At 43.5% G+C, this 15,495-nt stretch overlaps 1 protein-coding gene across 1 annotated transcript; it reads right to left on the bottom strand.

Annotated features, from left to right (window-relative positions):
- Positions 1 to 12,519: 12,519 nt before the first annotated feature.
- On the bottom strand, positions 12,520 to 14,416 carry LOC121444707 (cancer/testis antigen 47A-like). Its single transcript, XM_041646611.1, has 2 exons — positions 13,621 to 14,416; positions 12,520 to 12,677 (listed from the first exon to the last, which is right to left on the bottom strand). The coding sequence occupies exons 1-2, from the start codon at positions 14,414 to 14,416 to the stop codon at positions 12,520 to 12,522; spliced, it is 954 nt and encodes a 317-aa protein (XP_041502545.1).
- Between the last annotated feature and the right edge of the window lie 1,079 nt (positions 14,417 to 15,495).

The following is a 15,495-nucleotide window of genomic DNA, read 5'->3' as shown; positions in this document are numbered from 1 at the left end:
TTCCATTTCTTAGCTAAGCTGTGTAGTGCAGCAGGAATAAAATGTATGTTTGTATCTGTTGCTGAGAATCCTACAGGATTAGGTTGAGATGCAGCTCCAATGGTTTTTTTTTTGCTTTTTAAGAGCCATTCATACTTATTTCCACAGTGACGGTTCAAGTTTACATCACTCTCAGCAGTGTATAAGACTTCATCTTTTTTTGTTTTGTTTTGTGTTGGTTTTGAGACAGGGTTTCTCTGTGTAGCTTTGGAGCCTGTCCTGGAACTAACTCTTGTAGACTAGCCTGGCCTTGAACTCCAAGATCCTCTTGCCTCTGCCTCCTGAGTGCTGGAATTAAAGGTGCGAGCCACCACCACCCGGCTAAGACTTCGTCTTTTCCTACATCTCCATCAGCATCATTGTCATTTGTTTTCTTTTTTTTTATTTTAATTGATTCTTTGTCGATGTTATACCATGCATTCTGGTCCCACTTATCTTTTTGTCCCCTTGCATCTGAACTTGCAACCCCCCCCAAAAAAAACCAACAAGAAAAACCAAAAGCCAAACAAAATTAAAAAGGAATAGAATCTTGTCGTGAAAGCTGTAGTGTGGCCCATTGGGTCCCATAGTTCACCCTTTAGTCCATTCATCTTTACTTGTAAGTGTTCATTGCTACAAGTCATTGGTCTGGCTCGAGGCCTCTGGCTTCTGCTACACTACCGATAATGGGCTATCACTGGAACTAGTCTTGGCTACCCTATGTCATGGAGATCCTGCTGTTTTGGATCTGTAGGTTTTCCCCTTTCCAAAATTCCATAGATGAGGTGGATGTGGAGGTGGGCCAACTCATAGCCCTGGTTCTGGGCTTGGGTGTTAGCTGGGTTGGTCAGCTTTCTTTCACTGTCACTACCCAGGTGAGCTCTCCAGCATTGCCCAGGCTAGCTCACCCAGTGCATCCTGCAGCCAGGAGCAGGAACCAGTTCTCTGGCTTTTAGGTTCTCGGATCCAGGTCCACCACACTCACACCAACAGAGGCATGTGACTGAAGGGTGGTCAGCTCTCCTGCTCTCATACCCTCAGGATTGCCTCATCTGTGTCTCTGACCACAGGGTCAGCTCTAGTGTGCTGTCTAGGTGAGGGCACACCCATGGTGAGGGATGGGGCTATCTTTCCCTATCGCGGGGACAAGCTCTACCCTGAGAGGCTATACCAGCTTTCCTGCTGCAGTATCCGGTGAGGGGCAGTACCAGCTACCCCAGGGTCAGTGAAGAGTGGGGCTTGCTGAGCACAGCATGCTTCCAATGGCCCCTTGTGCTAACAAGGGCCAAGCACATCATTACAGATCCCAGCTGCAGGACCACGGACCCAAACATGACCCTTGGTAGCAGTTCAGGCCCGGACATCACCATGGCCCTGGTTGTGGCACAGGCCACCCAGATCAGTATGGTCCCTGTGACAGCAAGGCCCTCAGGCACCAATATGGTCTCAGGTGGCTGACCAGACCCTGAACATCTGCAGAGCCCTCAGTGGTAACAGAAGCCATGGATACTAACCCAGACCCTGGCTGCCAAAACCCAGACATGGCCCCAGGCAGCAGCCCAGGCACAGATGTCTCCATGACCCCAAGTGGCAGGACTGGCCACCCAGATCAATATGTCCCTGGCAGCAGAATGACCCTCAGGCACCAACATGATCTCAGGTGGCTGACCAGACACCAGTCATCTGCATGGTCCTCACTGGCAACAGGATCCCTGGACATCATCTGAGACCCTAGATGCTGTAAGGTAACAGACCCAGACATGTCCCTCAGCAGCAGTCCTGGCCTAGAGGACACCATGGCCCTGGGTGACAATGCAGGCCACTCATATCAGCATGACCATGGAGGCAGCACAGCCCTTGGATGATGGAGGAGGGTCATATGTCTATTGGTTAATAAAGAAACTGCCTTGGCCCTTTTGATAGGACAGAAAATTAGGTAGGCGGAGTAGACAGAACAGAATGCTGGGAGAAAGAAGCCGAGTCAGGCAGTCACCATGATTCTTCCACTCCAGACAGACGCAGGTTAAGATCTTTCCTGGTAAGCCAGCTCGTGGTGCTACACAGCATATTAGAAATGGGTTAGATTAATATGTAAGAGCTATCCAATAAGAGGTTAAAACTAATGGGCCAAGCAGTGTTTAAAAGAATAGTTTCCATGTAATTATTTCGGGGAAAGCTAGCCAAATGGCGGGACGCAGCCCCACAGCTCCACATTACACTTGGATACCCTCATGGCCACAGATTGCAGACCAGACCCCAGGCATCTATATAGTCTTTGGTGGCAATTTGGGTCATGGACATCAATGCAGACTGTGGCTGTGGTAGAACCTTGGACCCAGACATGGTCCTAGGCAGTAGCCCTGGCCTGAATGTCACTATGGTCCCAGGTGGCAGCAGAGGCTACTAAGATTTGAATGACCCCTGCAGCAACATGGCCACTGGCCACCAACATGACCCTATGTGGTAGCCCAGACCCCCGGCATCTGCACAGCCTCTGATGTTCTCAGGAGCTACAGACATCAACGCAGTCTCTGTATTCAGAAGGGCTGTGAACCCAGACATGGTCCTTTCTCGTGTGACCTTGGCCACGGCCCTGGTCAAGATGATACCATGGCCCCAGATGATAGCACTGGCCACTCAAATTGGCTTGTCCCTGGTGGTGACACAATCCTCGGACATCAACATGCTCACAGGTTGTGGCCTAGACCCTAGGCATCTTGTGGCTTTTGGTGGCAACATGGGCCAGGGAGATCAACACAGGCCCTGGCTATGGTAGGACCATGGACCCAGATATGGTCCTCAGCATCAGCCTGGACCAGGATGTCACCATACGCCAAGGCAGCAGCACAGGCCACTCAGATTGGCATGGACCCGTGGCAGTGTGGCCTTGGATACCAACACAGCCCCAGACTACAGACCTCTGCATGGCCTTCAGTGGTGATAAGAGCCACAGATGTCAACACAGTCCCCCTTGGTTGCTTCAGATCTTGACCCAAGACTTGGGCCCTTGGCAATAGCCCAGGCCTAGATGTCACCTTGGACTCAGGTCCATTCACATCAGCCTCTTCAGATCTGCCTCTCCCCCAATCCATGAACCATTTTGCCTTTTCTTACATTTTCCCACCCTGTTCTTTCTCAGCATAATGGTTCCCAACCACACGGCACCAGGGCTCTTGGTTGGGTCACAGGTGGCATGTGGTTGAACCTGCCTGCACCAGCCTCAAGGCATAGTAAGAAGCTGTTGCTCTTCTTCTCTCATGTGCTTAGACCTATAAACCTTGGGTGGCACTAGGTATGATGATGCCCAACATGTGCAGAGGTGCCAGGCAGGTTCCTAGTTGATTGTGCACACCCCAACCCCAGACCTCTAGAAGTATGTGGGCATGCATATGTGTCCTCCATCAGTTCAGGTCAGGAAAAGGTAAGGAACTTCTGTTTTTCTTTTTATCAAAGCCATTTTGTCATTCTGACTGGGATGAGGTGCAATATCAAAGCATATCCCCCCTGTTAGGAAGGGATGTTTGAGCACCTTTGTGGAAAATTGGGTTGCTGAAGCAATGTGAGTTTATTTCTGAGTCTTCTAATACATTCCATTTATCTAGATATCTGCTTTTGTCCCATACAATATAATATTTGTTGCTCTGAGGTTGTAGTAGAATTTGAGATCTTATATTCTTCATTCTGTGTAGGTATGCTTTGGATATATAGATTCATTGGTGATTCCATAAGAATCCTGGGAGTGTATAATATATGAATATATGTAGTATAAACGGTCCTGGCTGACCTAGAACTTACTTTACATACCAGGCTGGTCTCAAACTCACAGAGGTACACCAGCCTCTGCCGCTCAAATGCTGAAACTAAGGGCATGCACCCCCACATCCAGCTTCTCTTATATGGAATTTGAACTAAGCATAAAATAATAGAACTCCTTATGGCTTGTTTGAGGCATCCTTCACTTTATTTCAATTTTTTATTAGCTCTTTGAGAATTTCAAGTTTTGTACAATGTTTTTGGATCATATTCATCCTTCCGGAACTCATTCAAATCCACCCCTTCTTCTTGCCCATCCATCTTGGTGCCCTTTAATTCTTTAACTCTTCAAGACTCACTTCAAATATTGCTGCCCAAACATTCTTGGCTGTGTGGTCCTCCACTCACCATTTGACCAGAGTCTACATATACTCTAAGAGCAAATTGTCTCTTCCTTCCCCAGCAGCTAGCAATTTCCAAACACTCCGGGCTAATGGGAGAATTGTTTGCTGGATGCCTCTCTCTGTGCTGGAAATTGGTCTGGCCTGGGCTTGAGCAGGTTTGGTGCACATAGTCACAAGCACTGGGAGATTGCGTGTGCAGCTACTCTGCTGGGTCCTGAATATTAGTATTTCCATGCAATGTGCTGTTTTACACGGTCCTCTCTTTAAGGACTTTATCTCAAAGTGTGTGTCAGATTGTAATTTAAGGCGTATTTGAATTGCTATACAAATTCTTTGTCACTCAATATTTAAATCGGTGATTAATTTTCTATACTTATGAAAAATTTCATACTATTTCTATTAATTATTTGGGAAGTTCATACAACATATCTTAGTCCTATCTATCCCAAAGTCCCCTCTGTACTTTTCCCAGATTCACGCCTATTGTCTACCCCACCCCACTTTCATCCTTTTTTTTAGACTGTCTTGATGCTATGACTCTTACAATCTTTGTGTCTCTCTCCCTTTCTGAGATATTCCGTGAGCCTTACGTGTAGGGGCGGTGTTGTCAATGTCTTAATTGGAAGCAGACACTCCACAGTCAGTTCATCTCTGCATTTTTACTGGTTGTGGTTTTCTATAATGATTTCCAATGCTGAAAAGCGAGGAAGATTGTTTGAGGAGGGATGAAAGCTAACTTAGTCTGTGGATACAAGATCCATTCGGGTAGAGATTGCACTGGTTTAGGAAAATGACAGTACTGGAAGGTTCTCCTCTAGGCTTCATGGCCTCACCTGGCAGTTGGTTGGTAGTGCCAGGCATGAATTTCTTCCCCCTGAGTGGGTCTGAAGTCTAATTAGGAAGCTGTTGGCTCCCCTCGGGCTATAAGTGCTGCTCTTGCACCTTTCAGAATATCTTGCCATGCTGCTTTTTGTGTTGTAGCTCAAAGACAATAGCGATGGACAGGGCTACTGATGGCCTTTTGCCCTTGGCAGCTTGTATGTCTCTTTCTGATACTATGAGATCTAGACATCAGAGGAGCGGCTTTCAGGTGGGATCCAGATTGATTCTTTCACATCCTGTATTTGAGGTGCATTGTGTTTTCAGCAACAGGGCCTTGTCTTCTTTTTTTCTGGAAGGCATAAGTGCAAGGGACTATATTGTTTCAGGGCTCTCTTGGACTGCACTGAACAACAACTCTAAAGAGGGTTTACCACGCAAGGCACTGAGATTTTTATTGGATACTTAAGGAATTTTTGAGGAGAGCATTGTCACCCCAATTGATGTAACTTCAATTAAACTACATATATATGACATATAGAATATATCATATGTAGTTTATATCTTATTATGTGTACACTATATAATATATGCATATATGTAGTATAAACGGTCCTGGCTGACCTAGAACTTACTTTACATACCAGGCTGGTCTCAAACTCACAGAGGTACACCAGCCTCTGCCGCTCAAATGCTGAAACTAAGGGCATGCACCCCCACATCCAGCTTCTCTTATATGGAATTTGAACTAAGCATAAAATAATAGAACTCCTTATGGCTTGTTTGAGGCATCCTTCACTTTATTTCAATTTTTTATTAGCTCTTTGAGAATTTCAAGTTTCGTACAATGTTTTTGGATCATATTCATCCTTCCGGAACTCATTCAAATCCACCCCCTCTTCTTGCCCATCCATCTTGGTGCCCTTTAATTCTTTAACTCTTCAAGACTCACTTCAAATATTGCTGCCCAAACATTCTTGGCTGTGTGGTCCTCCACTCACCATTTGACCAGAGTCTACATATATTCTAAGAGCAAATTGTCTCTTCCTTCCCCAGCAGCTAGCAATTTCCAAACACTCCATGGCTAATAGGAGAATTGTTTGCTGGATGCCTCTCTCTGTGCTGGAAATTGGTCTGGCCTGGGCTTGAGCAGGTTTGGTGCACATAGTCAAAACCACTGGGAGATTGCGTGTGCAGCTACTCTGCTGGGTCCTGAATATTAGTATTTCCATGCAATGTGCTGTTTTACACAGTCCTCTCGATAAGGACACACAGTGATTTGTGATATCTTCAGAATATTCATTTCAGTTGGATGTGGGGATGCACGCCTTTAATCCCAGCATTTGGGAGGTAGAGGCTGGTGCACCTCTGTGAGTTTGATACCATCCTGGTGTACAAAGTAAGTTCTAGGGCAGCCAGGACTGTTTATACTGCATATATTATATATCGTATATATGTACCTTTCAGTGATATAGTCATCATTGCAACTCTGCAAGGTCATGAGCATGGATATTCTTTCCATCTTCTATTGTTCTTTTCAGGTTTTTCCCTCAATTTCTTAAAGGTATTAAGAATGTTATGTGTGCTGCTGGGGAACAATCCTTTTGCATACTGTGAAGATTCGTTGCTGTGATTTATTTAATAAACAAGTTGACTGCAGCTGAACAGGATAAGGATAGGCAGGATAGCCAAATTGAAAATGCTGGGAAGAAGAAGAAGGGCAGAGTCTGGAGTTCCCAGTCAGATGTAGATGGAGCAAATGAATGTGCCATGTTAATAAAGATACTGTCACATGAGGAATGTATAAATAAGAAATATGGGTTAGCTTAAAACGTAAGAGCTAGTTAGTAATAATCCTGAGTTATTGGCTGAGAATTTGTCATTTATATTAAGCCTCTGAGTGTTATTTGAAAGTAGCTATGAGACAGGAAATCTCTACCTACAAATGGTGCCCACTGTCTGGCATAAATCCACATATGACCTTAAAAAGCTTTAACATATTTCTAAAAACACAAATATGGACTCAAAAACAGCTTCCTAGTTCACAGCCTCACACCAGCTGCAGTGCAGAGAGGCAACTTCCAACAGCTGCCTGTGAAATGGAGCCAGCTGCCAACTGCCATGAGCTATGCTGCATGGTGGGCTCCTGCAGTCTCTCACAAAGACTGCAGTTCAGAGACGTGTCTTCCAGCGGCTGCCTGCAGACTTAAACTACCAGCACGATCTCTGGCAGCATTCTGCATGGCAGGTTTGGGGTTTTATTCATGCCGACATGAAGTAATAAGGGCGGCGGCAGGGCTGTGTCCCCAACACCCCAGCCGTCTGCCCGGCTAGCTTATGCCCCAAAATAATTACACAGACACTGTATTCTTTTAAGCACTGCTTGGCCCATTCTCTTCTAGGCTAATTCTCACATATTAATTTAGCTCATTTCTAATCATCTGTGTGTAGCACCCCAAGGTGCGCTTACCGGGGAGATTCTAGCCTATGTCCATCCTGGGTCGGAGCTTCATGCTGGGAGCGGGGCATGACGTCTCTGCTGAGGCATCTGCTCCCGAGAGCAGAGCTGTGGAGTCTCTGACCTCACTTCCTCTTCCTCCCAGCGTTCTGTTCTGTTTACTCCTCCCACCTATCTTCTAACCAATAAAATGGGCCAAGGCAGTTCCTTTATTAGCCAATGACCTTCCTCCATCACAGACAGAAAAGGTTACGGATAAACAGTAAAGACAGATTCAGACGATTAAAACTTCTCAGTGGGTTACAGGGTGTTAAAAAAATAGACTTGGGAAGAGAAAATAAAGTTCTTTTAAAGGGAATAGAACAATATAAATATGATAAGCCACATAAAAATGAGAAATACAGAGAATCTGGTTCCTGAATGTTACTGGGTTATCTTTAATATTTTCAGCTGCTAAGAGACCCTGGACTATACAACCTGTAAAATCCAAAAAACCTGTATATTTGAAAAATATATTGACTTCAAAATTCAAGTCAAAAATTATGTTATTTTGGGGGAGAGTTTATGCTTTAATTTCCACAGAACATGAGAGGCTATGGATTCATTTCAGGTTAAGAAAAATTAGGTTTGATAGCAAAAGACCACCTGAAAAAATCTGACTGCATACACAAAGAAATAAACCTAAAAGAGCTACAAGACATATGATATATATTTTACCTGCTCAAACATAAAACAAAAAAATCTTTGGCTGACTTACGTACAATACACAGTCTATACTTGTGTCAGATATGTTTGATACCTTTAAAAGTTTATGTATTTTCACAGCTAAGGGGTCAAACACCAATAAAAACAGATGACCCCCAGGTGTTTCAGCATTTCAAAATGTCTCTGTTACAGTCTCCTCAGAATCCCACATCCAGGACAGTTTCAAGGCTGCTGGCTGAGATGATATAAACTGCTGGCTGAGATGATATAAACACGAGAAAGGTGACTGCTAAGCTTTGCTAAGACAAGGGAGGGCAGTTCTTCAAAATTCCCTGCTTCACAGAAAAGTCTGTCCGATATGCTATACCTGTAGGCCAGAGCTGGATTCCCCAACATTACATAGGAACTTTGGGTGACTTGTCAAGCAGCCTGATACCCCTGTTATTAGGTAACCTTTCATCTCTCTGGGGTCTTTGATGCAATTGAAGACTAGATAATTACAGTTTTCCTTAGGAGAGAAAGTAAATTAGGTACAAATTTGGAGTCACAAAGATAAGATGAATAATGAAATACTTTCTTTAATTTTGTCAAATACAAATGGACTAATTATAACTGTAATTCTTACTTTGTTGTATATTTTTACTAATTTAAAGTGAAAAACTTCCATTTTAAACTGACAAAAGCAGGAAATGCTGTGGAATTATCTTTTTGTACAAGGTGAAAATTTTTCATTGTTATTGGTGTAATAAAGAAGGTGACTGGCCAGTAGATTAACAGGATAAAGTTAGGCAGGAAAGTATACAGACAGTATAAGGACTAAATTGGTTACGCATACATATATACAAACACACTCACACACATAAACACACACACACACACATATACACACACATTACACACACACATATAAGCAAGACAAGGTCAGACAGCCCTTCAACATTCCCTGCTTCACAGGAAAGTCTGTCAGATATATTAACAGCAGTTAAGAAAAGAGGACATGAATTTGAAAGAAATCAGGGGGTATGTAGGAGGGTTCAAATGAGGGAAAAGGGAGGGGTAAAATGATATGTCTTAATTAAAATAATGGGGGAGCTCGAGTAATGGCTCAGCAGTTAAGAGGACTGACTGCTCATCCAGAGGTTCTGAGTTCAATTCCCAGCAACCACATAATGGCTCATGACCATCTATAGTGGAGTCTGGTGCCCTCTTCTGTCAGAAAGTTGTAAATGCAGATAGAGCATAAACACTTTTCTAGGAGAAAACAAACAGAACTAATGAATTTAAAAATCACTGGTCTCATAAAGGAAAGCACATTCCAATCATTGATATAAAAATAACATCCACTGACTTCTCAGTGGAAAAGTTAAAAGTAAGAAAAGCCTAAAGCAAAGTTATCCACGTTCTGAGACCACAGGTGCCAACCCAGCTAACTTGACCCAGTAAAACTACTTTCTAGAGTTGAAGAAGAAAGAAGTTTTCACAATACAAACCAGCTAAAAGAATTCGTGTCCACTAAACAAGTCCTGCAGAAAATACTGTACGTGATAATTCCAAGTGGAAAGAGTGCTAAGTGTAGCCATAAGGACATGGGCTGAAAACAAATCAAGCTATAATTACTGGAACACAAAATAGGGCTATGAACACAAACAGAACAAAAAGATAGCAATGGACACACACCTTTCAATAGCTATTTTATTCACCAAAAAACACAGTTTATTTCAATGAATTCAGAAACAAAGCCTTTTTCTTTTCTGTTAGCTACCAGCAGTTCATCTTAGGACAGGCAGCACCTTACAGTGAAAAAAAAAATGGAGAAAACTGTTCCAAGAAAATGGGACCATGGAAAAAGCAGGTTCTGCTGTCCCAATATCTGAAAAAATAGTGTCTAAATTCTAACTAGTAATGTGAGATAAGGAACACATTCTTATAAGAGAACAATTAATAGAGAAGGCATTACAGGGATTGGATGGTTAGTTAAGTAGTTAAGAGTACTTGCTCTTCTTCCAGAGGACCAGAGTTTGGGTCCCAGCACCTACGTTGGGTGTCTCAAGCCTCTTGTACCTCCAGTTCCAAGGGATCTGGTGCCTTCTTCTATTCTGTATGGGTACACACTCACACACTAAGATACACACACACACACACACACACACACACACACACACATAAATAACAATAAAAATAAATCTTTTGAAAAGTCTCTTGAAATTCTTCAATAATAAAATTATCACAATCAAAAAGGCAAAATAAAATATTTTATAAATAAGCACGTGACAGTAATTTTCACAGTTTTTTGGTTAACCCAATAGGTTGTCATTTAGGCATGTAGTAAATGAGATATTGTCCATAGTTTTCCACATAGCATATGTCTAATAGGGTTAATCATATGTTAAGTGTTCAATGGGTACCTGGGAGTAGTACCTCACGGACGAGGGAGCACAGCTTTAAAGGTTTGCTGCCTCACGTATAAAAATGGTTTTAAGGGTGCATGCCTTTAATCTCAGCACTCAAGATGCAGAGACAGAGGCAGGCAGATCTCTGGGTGTTCGAGGCCAGCCTGGTCTACAGAGTTCCAGGAGAGGACCCAAAGCTATACAAAGAAAACATGTCTCAAAAACAAATTACAATTTTTTTTTTTAGAATTCGCATTGAATTTCATTTGGAACACAATAAAATAAAACAGGTTCGCCTTTCAGTGAAAGTAAGGCAAAAAAAAAAGGTAAAAGAAGAAACGCATGAAAAATTATTTATCTAGGTAAAAGCTACCAATATTTCTGTTCATTTCTTTTTAAAATCACATTTTTCACTTTATCAAATATTATCAAACATATCTGTAACAGGTAAGAACATGCACATGTAACTGGCTACTATCATGGAATTTCAACTAAAGCCTTATACTCCATCTTCCTGTCTATAAAATTGTTGTAAGCTTGTTTTATTAATGACTTAGCTGCAATAAAGTAAATGAAAACAGGCATTAAATGCTTGCTATCCCTGTCAAATGAACACGAAAGAAGTAAATTAGAATTACAGTGCTGCCTCCAAATCATGCCTATGCTTTATTTTATCCCATGACACGGTTTTGTTTGGAACTTGAGTGAACGATGTTAAACTCCTAAGGAGAAATATCACTACAAGATACTGAACCTAGAAAGATGTCAGTAATGAAACCTTGTTGTACATCTAGAAGTGGGAAACCTAAATTTACTCGCGTTTAAGAATGTTTCGTTCTTCATCCTTTTCTTCCTATTCTTCTTAACTACAGATAAAAATGAGAGAGAATGACAAATTATACAAGATTAATCTGCTTCCTATATTTAAGAAAGTGAGCAGCCATTGGTGCATGTCTGACATATTTGTGTTTTATCTCAGCAGTTACAGAAAATCATCATGCTTTTCTCTTATAAATTAAACCCAGAACCATTAGGGTGCTTATGCAACAAATCAAGTGATTACACCAACATTTTGACTACTGGTGTGTGTGTGTGTGTGTGTGTGTGTCTGTGTTTGTGTGTGTGTGTGTGCTCCTCTCTGAATTGAACTACTGCCCTGCACATTCCAACCCCATGAGCCACAACCCCAGTCTTGTGTGAGGTGTTTATTCTTCTAGAAAATTTTTGCTGTCATGGAAAGAAAGCTGTCGAGCTAGAAAAGCCAGTGCCATTTGCACAGGTGATGCTTCCTTACCCTCCTGGGCCCTTGGCTTCTGCATGCTTTATGGAGCACTCAGCTGTGAAAGTACAGGGAAAAAAGGAAAGAAAGAAGGACAGAGAAAGGAAAGAGAAGAAAAATGCTAATCACTTAAAGATACTGAAAGAAAAAATTTCTTGAATATTAATTGTAGGTTCGGTGTTGAATTGTCCTATTAGGACTACATTTCTTTGGACTGGTATAAAATATGAAAATCTATAGCTAAATGAATATTTAGTTGTTAACCATTAAACATGATTCTAATTGAAGTACCAGCTGTTTACTATTTGTCTGTAGGAGGTGACTGCATAACTGTGGCCGAGCACTGAGGATGCAGCTAGTGCCCAACCCAGCCACCACCACCGTTATTCTGACAGTTGTTCTCTGTACAGATATTGGTCTGGATTTGATACGGGTGTTAAGTCTAATAGCTTTACTACTTGCTATTAGTCTTACACTGATGGACAAAACATTTCAGAATAACCCAGGAATCGCCACCAAGTACACACTACAATTCAGATTAGCAAGTATATGGCGATTTTGTCTCAGTCCAAAATAGCTAAATTGAATTTTGTTTGGAATCAAAGTAAAGTTTCCTCAATTAATTAATTAGAATTGAAAACAAGATGGCACAACTGACAAGTAACTGCAGGGATGGTGATGGATACTCAAAAATCAGCACAGGAACCTGGATTTTCCGGTGCTGCGGTCTGCTGGATCTGGGCTGACTTCACCATGTTCTTCTTGGTTCTTTTGTTCTTCTTCTTTTTCTTCCTCCTCCTCCCCCTCAAAGATGCCGGATTTGTCATTCCGGGTATCACAATGGGATTCGCCTGTTTATTTAGTAAAGATCATTAAAAACCCGACAGAAAAAAATAGCCTCATTCCCACCCAATAATGCCACCCACCTCTACTCTCGGGATAAAGAGGGGCAAATGAGTAACTACAAAACCAGTAATCACCTCCCTTCTCTCTGTTCATGCTACCCCTTCCCTAATCTTCACACCTCTGCCACCTGCTCATCCCCACGGTGACAATTCTTTCCCTTTTCCAGCAGATATCCCAAACAGTGATGTTCACTTCCTCTCCTTTGAGGAAGACATCAGAAGCATTGGTCCCCATTGCATGCATTACACCTCGGCAGTACCTGGGCAGGGAGATGCATGTTTGCCTCAAGTACGAATTCCATGGTTAATTTTTCTCAAGCCATGAATACTAACACTCCCTTCCCAGCACGGGCTCCAAACTAGTTCACCCATGCAGAGCATCAAGCTCCTAAGAGCCTCGACACCTTTGAAAGCCATAAACAGAATGAGCAACACCATTTGCTCGTTCTTTTATTGTCAGATTTCCGTTCTATTAGCTCCCAAGCTCTCTTTTGGACATCTGGGCTACATACTGAGCTCAAGGCCAATCTAGGCTACATGAGACTGTCTCAAATCAAAAACTAGTAAAAATTGCTATAGGCCTGACCTCCATCACAGAGATCCCCCCGCCTCTGCCTCCAGAGTGCTGGGAGTCAAGGCTTTGCCCACCACTGCCTGGCATGAACCAATTTTTTAACCAGATCCATTTGACCTCAGAGGCATTTCCCGCCCAGCCATGACTTTGCCCACTAGAGGCCAGCACTGAGCAGAGTCATTTGTTGCACCCAGAGAAGCCCTGATCTCATCCTCCCTCTCCCTCTCAGTGACAATCTTTGTCCTTATTCCCTTCCTCCCAACCGATGCCCAGCACTAAACCCCTCATCCAGGTCCCTAGAGCTTGTTTCCTTACCCTCTGAGGTCATGGCGTGCTCGGTGACTTCCTTTTTTGGTTCTTCTTCCGCTGTCGCCTGTACTGCCATCTCTTCTCCTGCTTGTTCCTGGGCTGCTGCCCTAACTGCTGGCTCCCGCGTGTAAAGACGTGGCTCTGGCAGGTAATGATCTGCTGCTTCCTCGAAGTCTAGAGGCTCCTCCAGCTCCGGAAATGTAGAGATAATCTCTGGCAAGCTTCGGGCCAGGCCTAGAGAGTATGAGGCCCGGGCCTCATACTCTGTGGCCCTCACTGTGGATGGAATGGGCCCGGATGGAACTTGGACCTGACTCGAGCGGCCAGAAGCTGAAGGACCAGGTGTTTCCACCATTCTGTGGTTTGCACGGGGGCGCCTAATCGTGGCTTGGTCGTTGTGATAGACACGGTTGAGAAGGGCACGGATCACATCCATAAACATAAATAGGAAGCCAGCCATTGGGAATCGTTGGTCAGCCATCATTTCTTGATCTCTTATGTTTTCCATCTCCTCCCCTGCCCCCTCCTCCTCAGCAGGTTCAATATCTGAGTCTTCCTCAGCACCTGAGCTCTCTCTCCTATCACCCGCTTCTTGCTGGTTTCTCTCAGGCCCAACATTGTCCACCCCCCTAGGATGAAAGGCCAGTATTTCTTCAATGGCAGGTGTGGCAGAGGCCCCATCGAGGCCGGACTCATGGCCCATCTCGCTGCCCCCTGCAGCTTCTTGTACCCACTCTCCCTCAAGGGCTACTGGGTTGTCTGGGGACTCTCTGGTTGGATCTTGATCCCCTGGGGCAGACATGACACTATAGATCCCTCACCAAGGCCTTGAGTGAGTTGTGTTAAGGACGACAATGGCTACTCGGACCGTAATGGCCAGGACGATGTTAGATGACTAAGGACCACGATGACAGGACAAACAGGAAGTTGCTGGCCCCAAAAGACAGTCGACAGGGGCGTTAGAGGAGAGGGGGCTTTGGAAGAGACAGTTGGTGAAAGGACAAAAGTCTATGATGGTACCTGAGGTGGTCCCATGGAATTAGTCGGGACACGAGAGGAGAGGAGGCCAAACAGGGTGGATGGAGGCCATCCCGCGAGGCTCTTCTAACATCCGGGGACTAGACAGGAAGTACTCATGTCACAGCTTGTAGGGGCGGGGCTTAGGAAACTTAATAAATGCCTTTGTCACCACATAGCTTTAAGATGATTTGTTGAAAAGAGAAGATTGCCATGGCCACCAGCCAGTGATGGATTGAAAATCTACCTTTTCTAGAAAACACCCTCCTTTGTTTGTTTGTGTCTTTAGAAAAAACAGGGCTCTCTTTATGTTATAGTCGGTTCTGTCCCTTCTCTCCCCTCTTCTTTGAAAGCTATCTGTGCTTTTGTATGTTAGGTGAGTGCTGGAATCTAATGGGATCAAAAGAGGACATAGCATTCCTGCTACAATAGTGTTAACCTCATTTATGAGCAGGGAAGTCAGTGCTGGGAACAGAACCAGGGACCTCTGGAAGAGAAGCAACTGTTCTTAGCTACTGAGCTATCTCTCTCCTGGCCAAACCCTATCCTCTTGATTCTATGGTTATCAGCTAAAATATCGTTGCCCAATATGAAGGATCCTAAGTCAGGGAAGCTTCTTCTCTAGTCTAGAGAGTATTTTAGGCTTTCAAGTTCCCAGAGAAAGCTAAAATTAGCAGTATGCATTTCCACAAAAGGAAAGAAAACAAATTTCCACAAATACTTTATATTCAAACACAATAAATGCATTTACTTAAAAAGGAATAAGGCCAATGGAAGGCAAGCACTGAAAACTTGGTAGGCCAATATTGCCTAAATGGACTTCAATTTTCAGTGTTCTCTTTCATCAAAATTGATTGTAAATGT

Source organism: Microtus oregoni, unplaced genomic scaffold (assembly GCF_018167655.1).
Source record: "Microtus oregoni isolate MIOR12 unplaced genomic scaffold, Mior012 000138F_ref0000102, whole genome shotgun sequence".
NCBI lineage: Eukaryota > Metazoa > Chordata > Mammalia > Rodentia > Cricetidae > Microtus > Microtus oregoni.
This window is presented reverse-complemented; position numbering and strand designations above follow the sequence as displayed.

Excerpts from the sequence above, each read along its gene's own strand:
- LOC121444707 (XM_041646611.1), bottom strand. The coding sequence starts at position 14,416 with ATGTCTGCCCCAGGGGATCAAGATCCAACCAGAGAGTCCCCAGACAAC. Across the intron at positions 12,678-13,620 it reads GCACGCCATGACCTCAGAGG|GCGAATCCCATTGTGATACC; the intron begins GTAAGGAAACAA and ends CTAAATAAACAG.